Source organism: Pinus tabuliformis, chromosome 3_2 (assembly GCF_031772625.1).
Source record: "Pinus tabuliformis cultivar Carrire ecotype Pingquan chromosome 3_2, CPIR1, whole genome shotgun sequence".
NCBI lineage: Eukaryota > Viridiplantae > Streptophyta > Pinopsida > Pinales > Pinaceae > Pinus > Pinus tabuliformis.
Genome location: NC_142302.1, coordinates 1110863510 through 1110881688, shown reverse-complemented (window position 1 = coordinate 1110881688; position 18179 = coordinate 1110863510). Strand labels below are relative to the sequence as shown.

General features: G+C 41.3%; 1 protein-coding gene across 1 annotated transcript in view; it reads right to left on the bottom strand.

The window, feature by feature from the left end:
* Positions 1–18179, bottom strand: part of LOC149184542 (arogenate dehydratase 2-like) — a 193294-nt gene that overhangs the window by 117935 nt on the left and 57180 nt on the right. The window contains exons 3-7 of the mRNA XM_089417588.1: positions 13344–13544; positions 13168–13248; positions 12851–12946; positions 12663–12740; positions 12340–12429 (exon numbers count right to left, since the gene is read on the bottom strand). Coding sequence (XP_089273714.1) covers positions 12340–12429; positions 12663–12740; positions 12851–12946; positions 13168–13248; positions 13344–13544 — 546 coding nt within the window. The remainder of the gene's footprint in view (positions 1–12339; positions 12430–12662; positions 12741–12850; positions 12947–13167; positions 13249–13343; positions 13545–18179) is intronic.

Sequence of the window (18179 nt, the reverse complement as noted above, 5' to 3'; positions counted from 1 at the left end):
ATTAGATTTACTTTTCATGTTATTAGATAGTTAATAAATGAAGAGCTTTTATGTGCTTAATGTATATGCTGATTTTTTGGATGGACGCTACTTATTTTTGTGTTGTATGGATGCAGATTCTGGATTCTCACATACCTGCAAGCAGCAACGTGTCCCCAAGTAGAGCCAGATGTTGACCTCTACTGGTCAACTACCCATGCAGTACGTCCCCCTTTTCTTGGCAAAAAGGGGCAGCACCTGATCAGCATGTCTGTGCCATCCTGCCATCATCAGCAACTTGATCTTTTTGATTGTAAACCCAGTCTGCATGTATTGATTGTAAATAATCTTAGCAGACATGAGTCATGTATGTAATTTGCCTAGGTGGACCTAACTTTCTGATGATAATCTACGTCCCGGAAGGTTTTTCGTCTCACCGATCCACGGATCGGCAGAGTTTTCCTTCAAACCTGACCCCAAAGCCGGGATTGATTTTGTCATTAGAATTTTAGGAGAATCCTAGTGTGTTGATCTGCTAGATTATAGTTGTGTCGCAGAACTGGGTGATTTGTGAGGGTCTATGTTAAAGGGGTTTTCTCCCTTGAGATGTAAATTGTAAAAGTCATGATGTAATGTGTCCTGAGGGTCGAAAAATGTTTTAAATCCCCTCATGAGTCCTAGGTCCTAGGTCCTAGGTGATGTTTCCGAAGGCTTAGTTCGATGATCCATTTTAAAATGAATTAAAAAATGAATAAAAATAATAAAATAAGTAAAAATTAAAAAATGAAACAAAAATAAAGCAAAAACCCTAACTAATAAAATAATAATATTTTAAGTGAATAAATCGACGGATGAGATCAAGAGATGTCTTGATCCTCATCAACGGTCGAGATCATTTCTACATGGATCACTCGAACTAGCCGTTGGAGGCATTTCCTTTAAGTAGGGTGCTAGGGGTCATTTCAGGTGGATCTGAGCTGTGAGTCTGTACTGAAAAAGCTCTCTTGTAATCTGATTTTCTGATTAATAAAGAAGACTTTGGGGTTCAAAACTGGCTGGTGTTACTCTCTGGAATTGCTGTGAGATGTTTAGTTTTCTGCATATTTCAGTTTTCAGCAGTTAATAATAGCTTGTTTTCAGAGTATTGTGAGTACAGGTATCTTGCTCACGTGCTAGGGTTTGAATGTTGTAGGGTTTCTGAAATAATGGCAGGTATCTCCATTATTTCTTGAAATCTAGCAGCATTTCTTGCCCTCTTTACTGATGTTTGCTTGAGGTGTGCAGGAAATCTTTAGGTGAAGGGTATTTGTGGGCGTTTGGGGAAGTTCTGGGCTGAACCAGCCGACTCCCACAGGCTTTTCTTTGCAGAGCCTAGCTGATTTTGGCCCTGGGTTAATCATTAAGAGTTTATTTTCTGTTTTACATGAGAGATTTTGCCTTATGTTCACAGCAAAGTTCAAGTTTTCTGATATTTCGAAAATATTGCTGCTATTATTGCTAAATCTGGCATTTCAGGGGCCACAATTTGTAAATTAATTAGCTGTCTTAGGGTTTCAACTTTCTGATCTAGGGTTTCAAGATTTTACTTGGTACAGTTTTGATTAGGGTTCTCAGTTTTTTTGTATCTACAGGCAGCTCATCGGTCCAAAACAATGGCGTAATTTATATTTAAATGAGCTCACAGAAAGCAGGGTTTCTGACGGCGTGAGCAAGAAAAAACGTGATTTATGAGTTTTGCTGAGCATAAATCTTCATCCGGTTGACCTACGTATGCATCTCCTCCACGCTACCATTACATTTCATTGTTCGCCTGATCCAATCCGTATCTGTCACAGCACAATGCCAAGAGAAACACGTAGATGCCAAAGCGTGACAGTGCATCAATGCGGCATCGAACCAGCGGTGGGCAGCGATGGGAACTTCAGGTTAACCACGAAATATCTCAAATCGTAAATCAGCTATCCGTCGAAGATTTCAGGCCAAGTAATCTGCAGGTGATATTAAATCGATCTTCAAAGCCGCCGTCAAATCCCTCTGCTAAGAAACGTGCCCATATAAATCGAACTCGTCATTCCTTTCTGCGTGCTCGAATCTTTCTTGTTGCTGTCGAAAAACCCGCGTCGAGAGCTGGAAATCGCGACATCCATCACCGGGCAAGGTAAATTTTTTTATATGTCTGCAAGTGTTTCGATTTTGTCATTGTGTAATAGCCTTCACGTCTCAGTTTCTTTGGTTTCGTTTACTTTAGATTTTTTTTTTACTGTATTTTGAATATAAAACAAAAAAGGCTAGCGTAGATTTTTTAATTTAGATTTTAATTTGAATTTTTTAGTTTTGTTTAGGGTTTTATATAGTCACGATATTAATTTTTTTTTTTTTTTAGATTTTGTTTGTTAGATTTTAGATTTAAATTAGATTTAGGTTTTCATTTATATGCGTTTAGTTTAGTTTTCATTAGATTTAAAAAAAAAAAATTATAGTTTTGTTTTATAGATTTTAATTTTAGATTTTAGTTTAAATTAACGTAGATTTTAATTTGATTTTAACTTAATGTTGTTTTTTAGATTTAGGTTTTGATTTATGTTTAGGATAGATTTTAAGTTTAGAATTTTATAAATTTTAGATTTTTTAACATTTTCATTTTTATAAAAAATCAAAAAATAAAAAACAAATAAAAAATAAAAGATCTATTTTTATTTTTCTTGACTTTAGACTTAGTTTTAATCGTTATAGTTAAGTTTTAGGTTAGCATAGATTGTATTTAGATTTTAATTTATTTTTACTTTAAGTTTGTTTTATTTTCAGGAAAAAAAAAAAAAAAAAAAATCGAAAAAATTTGTGGAATTTTTTCTTTGTCAGATCCAGTTATTTTTCGGGAATTATTATCTTTCACGCTAAGATCTGAATTTTCAAGTCGAGATGCGAAGTTGATATCTGGTTAATGGTTTATGATTCGTGGTGGTTTAAAGCATTCATCTTTTTTAAATTTTCAGTTGTTGGATATCGTTTTCATCATTCTAAGAGCATTGTGATTTAGCTGATGATAGATGATCGCTGTTCATGGTCCATGTTTTTTTTATATCATTTAACAAGTAATCGTCTTAACCACAATCTCTTAAGGCACTGGTCTGCTCAATTAATTAAATCTTTTTTTAGTGCTTATCTTAATCATGTCTCGTGTCTCCCAACCAACTGGTCGACAGTTGGTCTCATCATCTCACAGGGACTACCCCCCTTACCGCGGGAGACAGGCTTAAACGGAGGGATCGGGGATCAGAGTGACAGCCCCCGGTCTGAGCGTTGTCGTGTCAATCCGCGCGACAACACGGAGTACATGGAGGAGTACGGGGAATTGGGACGAGAGTTGCAGTCTACCATGAACTTCATTGATCTCTACCACCTTCAATTGAAAAGCAAACCCAAGCCACTTTAGAGGGTTTCAAAGCAGAATCAGGAGCTACAGAAAACTTTGGGGAAGGTGACCATCCCCTACTTTGATGGGTCAACCAAGTGTTCAACTCGTTCATGGGTTCAAAAGTTGGATACATATTTTCAATTACATCAGATGACTAAGGAGGAAGCTATTAAGCTAGCCATACTACACTTGGGTGGCAAGGCTCATGAGTGGTGTTACCATGGGTTAGTAACATTGGGGCATAGCAACATCACCTCATACACAGAGTTCACTCAGAGGCTTATTGAGCGCTTTGATAGGAAGCATCTGGAGATTCATTTTAGAGATTTGGCACAACTCAAGTAGACAAGTAGTCTAGAGGCTTATATTACAGAGTTTCAAAGGTTGGTCGTCATGGTCATAGATAATTCAGAGGCCAAATTGGTGATGTTATTTATAGAGGGGTTGGCAGAACCTCTACGGATGGGTCAAGAGTTTTGAACCCACCACACTTTGTGCAGCAATCAACAAAATCGAGGACTTACAAGATGTCGCTTCCAAAAATTAATTCACTCTTAAACCTTCCTTCCCTCAGAAGGGCAAAGAGGTCTAGCCCCTTTCAAAAGGAGTGGACCGAGAAGCCGAAGATGAATGAGGAGACCCGAAAAGATTTGAGGAAGAAGAAACTTTGTTTCAGTTGTCATAAACCATGGGCACTAGGCAGAAGTGCACTAGCAAACACAAAGAGGCCAAGGCCCACTCCATTGAGGTGTACTCGAAGAGTGACAGTGACGATGGGGGTGAGGAGCATGTACAAGGACCAATACAGGGACCAACACAGGGGACAGGTAGAGGGGCGGATGCACCAGACTGTTGGAGGTGAGTTCTCGCATGCAGAGGGAAAAAGCTCCTATTTTTGCCTCTATGTCAAGATTCCCTAGATATCACACTTTCAAAGTTAGAGGAGTTAATGTCGGGCACAAGATGATAGTACTAGTTGACGATGGAGCTTCTCACAACTTCATAAATGCAAAGTTGGTGCAATGGAGGGGAATTACTACTACGAAGTTTGATGGTTTTACAGTCGTCATACCAGGGAAACATCAGATGGACTGCAACAGGTACATTCCCAAGCTACAGCTCCCCATGGGGAACTATAGTGACAAATGACTTCTTTGTGCTGGATGTACTGGATGTTAACGTGGTGTTGGGGTGTAAGTGGCTTTACTACATTGGGAAGTACACCACAGACCTACAGAACATGGAGATGGAGTTCAACGACCCAGTAGATGGCTGGAGGGTAGTCTTAAGAGCCATGCATAAATACCCGCCAAAGCTTGTATCGTCCAACCACATGGAGATTGTATGACTTATTACAGACAACAGGCAGCTAGAGTAGCCATGACAGCACTCAGATGACATACAGGTATTGCTTCGTAAACGTCATAAAGCTTTTGCTAACATTCCTCCAGGTAGACCATCACATAGAGGTTTTGAAATTGTCATAGAACTTGAGGAGGGTGTGCAGGCAGTAATAACCACTCCTTATCAGCATCCCAAGATTTATAAAGATGAAAGAGAGAAGGCCATATGGGAGTCGTTGAGGTTGGGCCATATCCACTTGAGCTATAGTCCGTTCGCTTCTTCGGTGGTGATGGCTAAGAAGAAGGATGTTAAAGTTTCTAACTCTACTTAGTTAGAAACCCTCCATGCACTTTATCTGATTTATTCCTACCTACTTGCTATTTTCCTTAACAAGTTATTTACAATGTAAATACTGAAAATAAGCACTATTGCATGCTCAACATAGTATAGATCAACAACTAAAAGAAACAAGAACAAACACACCACATGACACCATTATTTTTGGACCAATGTCCCCAGAAAAATCCAATGCGGGAAAACCGGTGCAGCTATCAGAGGGTTTTCTTATTAAGCAATATCAGAGTACAATCTGGGTGTCGTAACTGGCCTACCCAACAGAGAATTTCCGTAGCAACTATACCTCACAGTTTGAGAGAAATCCCCTAGCTGAAACCCCCGAAAAACCTTCCGGCAGCTCCTCAGCACAAAACTGCGCCTGCAACCCCAGCGTCTACCCAATCTGGATTGCGTTAGCCCCTCTCTATCTCACGTTGGCCCTATGTCAACCTTTCTTGGCCTGCGTCAGCCCCAGGAGGCCCTGCATCAGCTCTGGGAGCCTCTGCATCAGCTACGCTGGCCCCTATGGTGCTCTGCACAGCACTTGGCTGCCTCTGCGTGGCCCTGCGTGAGCCCTTGCTGGCTCTTCGTCATCCTCATTCGCTGTTGTGCTGCTCTCCCGGCATAAAATCTGCCTTCTCTATTCCTCTGTACTCAATGCCCCTCGCTACAACTGATCACTGATTCTATCTCTCTTAGCAAACCCCGCTCTAGAGAATAGAATGATTGATCACTCTGGTGTCTTCTCCAAGTGACCCTCAAACCTCCTCTTATACTTTTCCTGTTGACATCTCAACAGCCGAGATTAAATCCCTAATCAACGGCTAAGATTAGATCTGGCTTGATCCATGTCTTTTGGACCACTCTAAAACAGATTCATATTAATACTCATTAATATTTTATTTTCCCTAAGTTTAAACTTAGGGATTCCACTAAAAATTTTAATTATTTTAATATCTCCTGATCTGTTTAGAATTTTCCCAAACCCTTTCTGGGTATTGGAGATCTCATGTATCCTAACCTCTCCACCAAATTTCGTGGCTAGAGCACATCCGGTGCTACTCCAAATCAACACTCCCTCTTAGCGAGGATTGTGCTCTAACAATACTCTTCACTGAGTATTACTCTGATCATCTGGCATTGGTACCTGTGATGATGCTAGGCCTTCCTGCCCAACATCCTCTGCACTATTGCCTCTTGTATTGTTGGCCATGGTTTTGCCACTGCCACTACTGCATCTATACGACAGCTCCCTCTGCATCCGTGCTGCTGCTGGTCCTTTCTCCCAGCACTGCATCCGCACTGCACCTCCTCTCATCATGCTGCATCGTGTTGCCCACTGCTGCACTGCAACTCAATTACTAAGAAGTAAGTAACTGACCTCCCTATTGGGCTAGAAACACCCACTGATGCTGAAGCTCCCTCTGCCGCTGACAAGTGCTCCCTCTCTCTGACCTTTGCGCTGCTGCACTCTCGCACCATTGCAAAGCTCGATGTGCCTTCCTGCACTGGTGCAACACTCATGTGCCTCTCGCACTGCTGCAACCTGCTAGCTCTGCGTTGTCTCGGGACTCCTGCAATGTAGCTCTCTCTGCCGCTCCATCCGCATCTGTCTTTACCCACTCAACCAGTCCTGCTACTCCTCGTCGGGGCTCCTGTAGCAAGGTTTAATCCAAGAGGCTAGGTACCTCAAGGATCCTACCCCTCATCGCCTATAGTCCTCCTGACTACAGCTCTATGTCTCCCCCCTTTCACTCAAGTGGTGTGTGTGCACTCATGGCACAATCATCGTCTGTCAAAACTTCCTTCTTTGTCCGTGCTGGCACTGCCTTAGTCTCGGAAGACTCTCCCTTACTCTTCTTCCTTGGGCACTGGGTCGCATAATGACCCATCTCCCCACGATGGAAGCACTTGATCTTGGAGAGATCTTTTTTCTTTTGCTTCTCTTTCTTTCCCTCAGGTGCTAGGGCCACATCCTCCTCCTCCTGCTTGACCTTGATCCCTTTGCTGCTGCTACCTGTCTTTGACTGTCGTTTGATCTCTTCCTGGCGAAGAGCTGGCCATATCTCGTCCCAAGGTAGGATAGTCCCTCTGCCCAAGATGCTCTGGACAAACACTTCCCACTCTTCTGAGGCAGCATTCAGGGTTGTCCTCACCATAAGTTCCTGATCTGGTGTCGCTCCTATAGCAGTCAACTGATCTCGGATCTCGTTCAGTCCTCCGAGGAAGGAGTCAATCGTTTGACCCTTCTTCATCTGATACGACCTCATTTGGTTCTCGAGCATCATTCTTCTCTGCACAAAAGTATGCTTGTACAGGTTCTTGAGAGCCTCCCACATCTCAACTACCGTTTCCTTCTCAACTATATGTGGTACCACATGATCCTTGACCCCGTCAAGGATAATGCACTTGGCCCTCGCCATCGCCTCTTCGTACTTGTCGTTATCATTAGGGTCGACTGGGATAGCTATAACCTTCAAGGCGAAGTTCTTGACACTATTCTTGTCAAGCACTTATAAGATTCTAGCCTTATAGACTACGAAGTTCGATGCTCCATCCAATCTATCCTGGTCCCTTACCCCGTGTAGTGCCATGACGCTCCTCTACTTCCCTCCAGGAAGTTCTCTGTTCGACTCCTCTGAGTCTCTACTTCCCGTCTGGAATTTCTCTTGTGGACTCCCTCTGAGTTCTGATTTCCCTCCTGGAAATCCTTCTGTCTCTTGTCAAGATACCCCCTACTCTGATCGTCTTGTGCAACTGCACTGTTGATCCAGGTTCCTCGTCTAGAAACCCTCGATAACAACTCCTCTCGCCCTGCTCTGTCAGGTACTGTTCTGACTAGAGTACCTCACCAGCTCCACTCTGCAATATTCCTGCAGCCTTCTAGACCCCAACAACTGCCTCTCTGTGAAATGTGTCAGCCCCTCTTTGCCTCACGCTGCCTCTGCGTCACTCTAAATGGTTCTGCGTCAGCCATGGGATGCCCTGCGTCAGCCCTCTGGCCCTCTGTGTCAGCAACACTAGCTTCTCTAAGGCTCTGCGCAACTCTTGGCTTCTTTTGCCCGGCTCTGGCTGGCTCTGCGTCACACATCTTAGCTTCTGCGCTGCTAGAAACAGCTTTTTTCACCTCAGGACAGTTGTTTTCTACTGCTATTACTCTGCTCGGCTGATGTCTTTTAGTCCTCCTGTGATCTGCAATCACGCTCTGATACCATGTTGAAGTTTCTAACTCCACTTAGTTAGAAACCCTCCATGCACTTTATCTGATTTATTACCATGTTGAAGTTCCTAACTCCACTTAGTTAAAAACCCTCCATGCACTTTATCTGATTTATTCCTACCTACTTGCTATTTTCCTTAACAAGTTATTTACAATGTAAATACTGAAAATAAACACTAGTGCATGCTCAACATATTACAGATCAGCAACTAAAAGAAACAAGAACAAACACACCACATGACACCATTATTTTTGGACCAATGTCCCCGGAAAAACCCAATGCGGGAAAACCAGTGCAGTTATCTAAGGGTTTTCTTATTAAGCAATATCATAGTACAATATGGGTGTCATAACTGGGCTACCCAACAGAGAATTTCCTTACCAGCTATACCTCATAGTTTGAGAGAAATCTCCTGGCTGAAACCCCAAAAAAACCTTCCGACAGCTCCTCAGCACAAAACTACTCCTGCAACCACAGCGTCTAATCAATCTGGACTATGTCAGCCCCTCTCTGTCTCACACTGGCCCTACATCAGCCTTTCTTGGCCTGCATCAGCCCCAGGAAGCCCTGTGTCAACTCTGGGAGCCTCTGCGTCAACTACGCTGGCCCCTCTAATGCTCTGCGCAACACTTGGCTGCCTCTACATGGCCCTGCGTGAGCCCTTGCTGGCTCTGCGTCACCCTCCTTGGTTGTTGCGTTGCTCTCCCGACACAATCTCTGCCTTCTCTGATCCTCTGTACTCAATGCCCCTCGCTACAACTGATCACTGGTTCTATCTCTCTTAGCAAACCCCGCTCTAGAGAATAGAATGATTGATCACTCTGGTGTCTTCTGCAAGTGACCCTCAAGCCTCCTCTTATACTTTTCTTGTTGACATCTCAACGGTCGAGATTAAGTCCCTAATCAACGGCTAAGATTAGATCTGGTTTGATCCATGTCTTTTGAACCACTGTAACACAGATTCATATTAATACTCATTAATATTTTATTTTCCCTAAGTTTAAACTTAGGGACTCCATTAAAAATATTAATTATTTTAATATCCCCTGAACTGTTTAGAATTTGCCCAAACCCTTTCGGGTATTGGAGATCTCATGTGCCCCAACCTCTCCACCAAATTTCATGGCTAGAGCACATCCGAAGCTACCCGAAATCAACAAAGGGCAGCACCTTGCGGATGTGCATAGACTACTCTCAATAAGAAAACAATCAAGAACTAGTATCCTATTCCCAAGATCAATGAGTTAATGAGTGAGTTGAAAGGGGCCAAATATTTTTCAAAAATTGATCTTCGTTCTAGCTATCTTCAAATTTGGGTTCGGGAGCAAGATATCCCAAAGACAGCTTTCAAGTGCCACTATGGGCACTACAAGATTTTGGTTATGCCATTTAAGCTAACCAACACACCCATGACTTTCCAATCTTGTATGAACCATGTGTTCAATAAGTAGTTGCAGAAGTACTTGTTGGTCTTCTTCAATGACATATTGGTCTACAGCAAGACATGGGAAGACCACTTGAGGCACTTGGACGAGGTGCTGGGAATTTTGGAGAAGGAATTATATGCCTAAGAGTCCAAGTGTGAGTTTAGTATGACAAGACGCTCTATCTAGGGCATGTGATTGGTCACGATGGGGTACAGGTGCATCAGGAGAAAATTTGGGCAATCACTGAACATGGGAAGACCACTTGAGGCACTTGGACGACGTGCTGGGAATTTTGGAGAAGGAATTATATGCCTAAGAGTCCAAGTGTGAGTTTAGTATGACGGAGATGCTGTATCTAGGGCATGTGATTTGTCATGATGGAGTACAAGTGCATCAGGAGAAAATCTGGGCAATCACTGAATGGCCCACCCCAAAGAATGTCAATGAATTGAAGAGCTTCCTTGGTCTTTGCACTTACTACAGGAAATTTGTTAAGGGGTTTTCATAGTTAACAGCTCCTCTTACAGACCTCACTAAAAAGGGAGCCTTCAACTAGTCAGAGAAAGCACAGGAAACATTCAAGAGGATGAAGGAGGTGATGAACACTTGCCCTGTGCTTGCTTTACCTGATTTCACCCAGCCACTTGTGCTAGAATGTGATGCTTAAGGAATATGAGCTGTCCTTATGCAGAATCGGCACCCCATAGTGTTCGAAAGTGGTACTCTAAGAGATTATGAGCTGCCCTATCTTCTTTGATAACTACTTGTGAAGATCTTTTACTTAACTTGATGTACTTGTAGTAAGTTCTTCTTTACTTGATTATTATTGAGTTCTTTGTCATCAAAGAGCTACCAAACAATAAAGAACAATGATACAAGAAGACACAAAATGTAGGCTGCTAGCCAGGGCCCAGACCTCTCCTCTTGAGAGGAAAACCTACAAGAATTCTTCTCTTCTTATAGAATGTTCAGATGATGAATTCCAAGACCTATGACACTAGACGAAAGATCCCTCCAAAACCAGGTCAAACTGCTCCTTGATGAACTTCCTTCAACCCAAGTCAAACTTGCCTCATAGCAGATACAACTTCTCCTTTGACCAATATTTTGGAACTGCAGCTCAGCCTTACTGCAGACACCCTAGGCCACACGTGTGAGTGAGAATATGGTGAATTCTTCCTTCTTTTTCCTTTGCTGGTATTAGTTCTCCTTCCTTGTCAATTTGGCTTGTATACTAGACTGATGTGACACCAAGATTTGACTTCTTGTAGTGACTGCAATTCGGCCTTACTGCAAGAGAATTAGCCCTAGTTCTTTTCGCACGTGTGAGAGATTCTTCCTCAAACACATCCTTAAAAAGGTAAAGTCACAGATGATCTTACAGTGGAGACAGGTCAGCAGCACAAAGTCTTTGCAGCAATGACGTCTGTTATTACTCTAATCTGATAAACTTCCTTCCCTTTGACGTGGGGGAAGATGACAACAAAGCCATCCAGACACATCTTATTCATAGGTTGCTGAAAATGATCAACGAATTCAGTAACACAAATGGAGAATGCACAACTTTATCACAAGATCCATGTTAGGAGTGAACCCCTTTGGAGAGATTGTGGAGGGAACAAGAGCAACTTCATTGCATGTCTTGGGATAGTACTTGGTAGATTTAGGGTCTCCAGCCCAGATAGACATGAAACTGAGCTATGTCACTTAGCCTCTCAAAACTCATAGCATGATCACATCTGTTGTCAAATCCTAACCTTTGGTCAGCCAGGACCCTGTTCAGGAGAGCATCTGGAATTTTTGAATGTTTTTCTAAAAAATATATTAAAAAAAAGTTTATGTTCTGGTCATAAAAAGTAAACAACGATTCCTTCTAAAAGAATTGAAGATCACAATGTGGAAAGGGATAAAAATAAAACCAGACTTAGTTCAACTCTCTTGACATTAAGAGATAACAGTTTTTTATTCTAAAAAGGAAGCAATTATGCATGCAAGAAAGAAAAGCTTCTTGGATATTTGAACCGCAGAGGTGTTACACAAAAGGTAAGGCAGCAGTTAATGGTGGTTCGCCACATCAGAGAAAGCGGGGTGATTCTAAAGGCCCCGTCAGAGTTCAAGTCTCTCAAATGGCATGCTTGTGCTTGCGATTCTAACTTGTGCACCTGTACTTGCAAAAGTAGTAGGGGCCAGGTGCAAGTACAGGGAGAATTTGGCAGAATAGGCAGTTACCCCTCGTGGCCTCTCAGCTGAAGGATTCCAAATTGATTGCTAAAAGTTGGCTACTCATATTGATATTCTCCCAGATTGGGGATGGGCAACTTTGCAGCATCAGGATAAAAGGAAATGCCACAAAAAAGGTAAGACAGTGGGCATTTTCACGTTGTAGAAAGAAAAATGTTTTAGATTCCTAAAGAAAAATCAATGGTTTGCATGTTATGCCTTAACACTGTTTCTAGCAAACACATGAAGCATTTTTTAATTTATTGGAATAATGATAATCACAGAACCAAAAATAAATGGCCTTACCCTCCCAATAAATATAAAATCCAACAAAAGTACACTAAAACCAAACTACTTAATGGCTGGTAAAAGTTTGTTCCAATGCTTAGTCAGTTACCTTAGTGAGATTGATATCTCGCATGGCAAATACTGCAAGTGCCTTGAAAAGAACCCCAGGTCCCTCTTCGAGTGTGAAAACTATACTTGTCTGGAGATATAGCATGGATAAAATCACAAGCACAAGGAAGTCATTATACCAGAAGTATGTCAACAAAAGCATAATCAATTTTACATTATTTCAGTCTTTTAATTTTTACTCACAAGATTCTATGACTGATGCACTAGATCCATTACTAGTAAACCACGTTTATTTAGGGAAACAAAGATTTTACTACCATAAGTTGAAAATTAAAATTTACAGAGCCATCCAAATATAGTCACCTTAAAAGGCCTGTCCACTCTAGGTATTATGGGTTCCCTCGCTAACATTAGAAAACGAGTAACATTGTCGCAGTCATCCTGATAATACAAAACGATCAACATTCAAGTGAATAGCATCATCGTCAAATGTCTAGACTTGGTTGGAATTTTCTTTGTTAGCTTGGAAAACATCATACAAGACTCCCTACCTGTATATCCTTTGCAAGGATGTCCAAATCATAGATCTCTGCAGCTCTAGCACTAGCTACTGCTCCTGTATCACGGAGTTTGTTTAGAGCAACGAACTGCAAAAGGAAAATTTAAGTGTAAACTAAACACTATGTTAAAGATTAATGATTAGCAATAAGGGGATGTGTTAATCTAAAGATTAGTTATAAAGGCTGATTTCTTTAATCTACTAATACAAAATCACCAGCTTAAAAGGAAATTTCAAACTTCTAGTCTATCACATACAGAATCACAATATTAAAACAGCTTAAAACGGTAGCAACACAAACCAACTGACCTGTGCTGCACCTGCAGTATCATCAACAGCTTCCCTAATAACACCTAACTTTGACAATGTATGCTCACACTGAGCAAGGGCCTGAAAAATGTTGGAGCAATCAACAGACTTGCAGAAAAAAAGAGACAAAACATAAAACTAATCAAAATCCGGAACAATGTATATCCTCTAGTTGCCTGTGGATGGCTGAGAACTCGGTGAAGCTCCTCCCTTTTCACTCCTCGAACCCCTAACAAGCAGTGATGCACTGCAAATTGCACTTCTCCAACAATATGCAATCTATGCCGGAGTAGCAGGTCATAGTTACGATGTATACTTCCTCCCAATGAATTCTCGATTGGCAAAACTGCCCTATCAACTAACCATAGTTCCACAGCCTGCAAAACAAATGCAACAATTAGAAATCTCTGCACAGAGAGAAAATTTGGACTATTTTATCGCAACCAAGTAAATAACTGTAATCATGATGCAGTAAATGGTACAGTTATCAATAAAGAGTACACATATTTGTGAATCCATTCGTCAATACTCCACTTTTTATAGTTAGAAATAACTGGCATGAACACCTAGTTCTGCTAGAGTAAAACCAGGATTCAGGAAAAATTGGTCGTGCAAATTGCAAGTTCACAAACTACCATATAGAAACATTATGGAAAAACATTGGTTTGATATTAGTTTCACTTCCATTTCCAAAACAAACGTAGAAGGTAATTGCATTAAATAGTTTGAATTTTTAGGTATCTTATACTGTAAATAAGTGTGTGCTCAAATGAACATCGCTTGACACAGGCTGTGGGCCTCTGGCCCATAAAAGTGGCCTGAGTCAGACAATTTTACTTACAAGAGTGTAATATCCTAGGGAAATTTCACCCTAGGGTTTTAACTTTTACCTCAGACAACTAGGATTTTTCAATAAATATTCTTTTGTCCATTCAGTAATGAGGCAAGCAATTTTTTTAATAGTACAGTATGATATGAACCACAATAATACAACTGCTCAATTAATCAAATATAATGCAATAATTCATCCAACAGTATTTGTAATTCATCCAATCAACAGTAAATAACAATGAAAACAGAATGTAACCAATGAAAACAGAGTCCTATCTAACAATGACCTGGACTGTGTACAAACTCACAGACAAGAATAGCTAGTAATCCCTTGCAAACTCTGGACAGAAGAATTGATGAATATCCTCAGGCTGAGTTTGCTACAGGAAGATTAACCAGGGATCACTAGTCAAGGATGAATTCCTCAGATTGCTAACTGATTCTGTCCAGGATCTGCTGATTCCGCCTTCTAGTCGCCTCAGGAATCTCCTTCTAAATCTGTCTCAGGGCCTGCGACTATCTCAAGAGGTTCGGTCTACCACAATCTCTAATAAACCCACCCAAAAAAAGTTGAGGGAGATATGCTCAGAACCATCGGACTGCTTTGGAAAATGGTACTGTTCTGTTCCAGGAGGATTCACACGAGAATCAGAGAATTTTGGCTTGTCTTCCTCGGATGAATTTCAGTTGCCTAGGGAGTTTCACCTTGGTGGCTTCAGGAGGCCTTGTCTGCCTCAGAAATTCCATTTTTCTACCTCAGGTTCATTCTGCTGGCTTCAGGAGACCTCGGCTGCCTCAGAAAATTCCGTTATTCTGCCTCGGGAGTTTCACCTTGCTGGCTTCAGGAGGTCTCGGCTGACTCAGAAATTCCGTTTTTCTGCTGCCGGTTCGTTCTGTCGACTTCAGGAGACCTTGGCTGCCTCAGAAAATTCCATTTTCTGCCTCAGATTCGTTCTACTAGCCTCAGGGGAATTTCAGCCTGCTTCAGAAAAAAATTATTAGCCTCAGAGAACTTCAATCTTGGTTTTGCCTCAGATCTCCTCCACAGAAATTCACTTCCTACAGATAGATGGTTGCCCTGCTTTGCCAGAACAGAGTAAAGAAGATAAAAATCAAATTTACTAACTAAGGCGGAACCTTTCACCACTGAAATTAGTAGAAGAGAAAGGGTCATAAAACCCTCAGACCCACAGCGCAAGAAAACAGATGATTTGATCCACAATTGATGATGATTGATTTGATCTCAACTCTTCTCTATTTACAGATTTTTCCATGGGCTCCAAAATGTGAAGGGTTGTCGGTGCAACCCCTAATTTTGGATTTTTTTACCACAATTGACCTAACTTTTGCCCAATGTTGGCCCAACATAGGAAAATTTGGTTTTTTACCCCTTTATCAAGACTATAGCCTACGGGGTCGGATCGGCTATTTCGTCCTTCATTAGCCCATCAATTTGGAGATGACATCACAGTCCCCCTTTCCCAAAATTGCTTTGGCCTCAAGCAATTGCAAATTGGGATGTTGTAAAACTCATTCTTCTTCCCATGTGGCGTTTTCTTCCAAAAGATTCTTCCATCTAATAAGCTATTCCAAAATTACTCTGCCCCTTAGTTTCTTTTCTCGTACTACCATAATTGCTTCTAAGATTAGCTTCAATTGTCCCTCTTCATCCAAAGGGGGCAGTTCGATATAATTAGTGACCTGCTGCCTGACAGCTTTCTTGAGGCATGAAACATGGAAGACATTATGAATTCAACTTTTTTTTGGCAGTTCTAACTCATACATCACTTCCCCTATCTTTCGAAGAACTTTCTAGTGTCCTTAATGTTGAAGAATCAAGGGCAATTAGGTGTAGTGTGATTCTTCTTGACTTGAAAACAATTTGTGAAGTCCTTTTACTTTTTTTTGTTAGCTTAATATTCTTTTTCTTCTTATTAATTCATGTGTGTGTACTTCATCAAACTGCTATCAAAAACATAAGAACAAGAACACAAGATGTTGGCTCTCTACAAGGGCCAAAGCCTCTCTTCTCTTGAGAAGAAAACCCTTCGGTAAATTTCTCTTATTGAAGCTTCTTATTGATCAATGCCAAACCCTAGACCCTTGACAAGAATATCCTCCAAGCACAAGTCAATTCCTTCCTCCTTTCTGCACTTTGTTCCCCGGCACTTCCTTCTTCCAGCACTTCGTCCTCCTTCCAACTCTTGTTAGATCTTGTTGCACTTACTCTAGAAGAGAAACCTTTGATGAGACCGTTTCCTTATGATGATTCCTTCCTTCTCTTCACCAACCAGCGAACTTTTATGAGTGTAATGGGAGGGTTGTTCTGACAGCAGAGACAGCCTCCTTCTCCTCGCACGTGTGACTGTAATAGGCTTTAGAACAACCCTATTACCTTCGCTTTTCTTCTTTGTTTCTTCGCTTGAGTGGGAGGTCCTTTAGGCCTATATTTCTAGCCCAAATGATGTGAGAGGTGGTGCTCATATACTACTGCTGTTATGACCGCAGAGAGGCCTCTTTCTCGCACGTGTGACTGTGTTTTTACCCTTAGATCAGCTCTCACAACTTTGGTCTTGTCTTCTCCTTCTTCACTGCACTAGAGGCTCCTTCTATTTGACTTCTTTCACCCTTTCCTCGGCTCTCTTACTTCGCTGATTTCAGAGATGGTTGCTTGACGTTATGAGGGAGTGGACAGCCTCTATATATAGAGGACTATCCCTCCTTTAGGCCGACTTGCTGTCTTTGCTTCAGATGGCTTCTTTTGATGGTGCCACATGCTTGGAGGTGTCTTCTTTGACTTTAATACATTAGTATACCTATAGTAACATGCTCTTAAGGTCTTCAACATAATTATTTTGACTCTTTGACTCACCTATAGCACTTTAACATGTGCTAGACCTATTTTAATCAGCAAGAAACTCATTTATAAAAATAATATTTCTTTTCAAGAATAAATACAAATATCAAAAGTACATTTATGAGGACCAAACATAGTTACATTTCCTTCAACACTCCATCTTAACTAGGGAGGCATTCATACAACATTACAAGGTGTTTGGCTATGTTTCAATCTTGAAGAATTCACATAAGAGAAAACGGATTGGCAATCCATCTGTTATAGCATCATAGTAACCAACATTGTTTCCACAGCAAGGCCTTCACTGACAACTCTATCTCTCAATAGATCGTAGCACAATGTTGGTGACACCAATGCCTTATAGACACCTTAGTCATTGTCTCTCAAGGTACATACCCAACCAGGTGTTCACTGAGTATGACCTTCTAGGACTATTCTTATCTTAGGTTCCCAGCCCTCAAAAAATATCGGTCCTCTTGCCTACTCTTGTCTTGGATGCCCTACACATCCTCAAAGAGTATCAGATGCCAAATGATTACCCAATCCTCCCATTCTTTCTTCCCAAGTGAAGACAAGAATGTTGTGTCTATCTCTTCCTCTCAATTGAGGAAGACATGCCCAAGTATCCTCTGACAAGGTACTTGTCCAAGTTCCTTTGTAATTGGGAACTTGTTATAACTCCCTCTTAGCTAGGGACTTGTTCATTCATCAGCAACTTCTTCTTCGTGGGTCCTTCAGCTACTTGATCTCCTTCTTTCCCTTGATGTCATGAAGTCTTTGTTCGAACTTCATCTTGTTAGAGCACCATCCATCGATCACTTTACCACCTGGTTTGTCATGTCATTGCTTCCTTTGTGGAAAGTGGCTTTCTTGTCATATATCAGGTTCTCTTGTCATCTGGCTACTCCTATGTCATTTGTCCATGCTTTGGAATACTCTTCTCATGGATGCTTCGTTGTACTTGCTTGTTTACATGCTTCGATCTAATAGCCCTTCATGACTTCATCCTGATATTGCTTCAACATTAAATGGTACATTTGTTGGATGGCTTCTTCATCATGACATCTTTTGTAGAGTAGAATCGGTTATCTGCACCTTTCATATCTCCATGGCCTTCATAGGTGTCAAGGGTCCTTTGATCTTTTTCTTTCTTAGTCAGAGTTGTCTTGCCTTCTTTCGGGAAATGTCTTCAGTGGATCTTTGTCTGATAGTGATTCTTTGTGATCATGGTGTTCTTCACATGCTTGATCTCCTTCTTCGTTTGCTTCTTCTTGGATAGATTAGTCAACCACATTATGCTCCTTATGGGAGCACTTCTTCATTG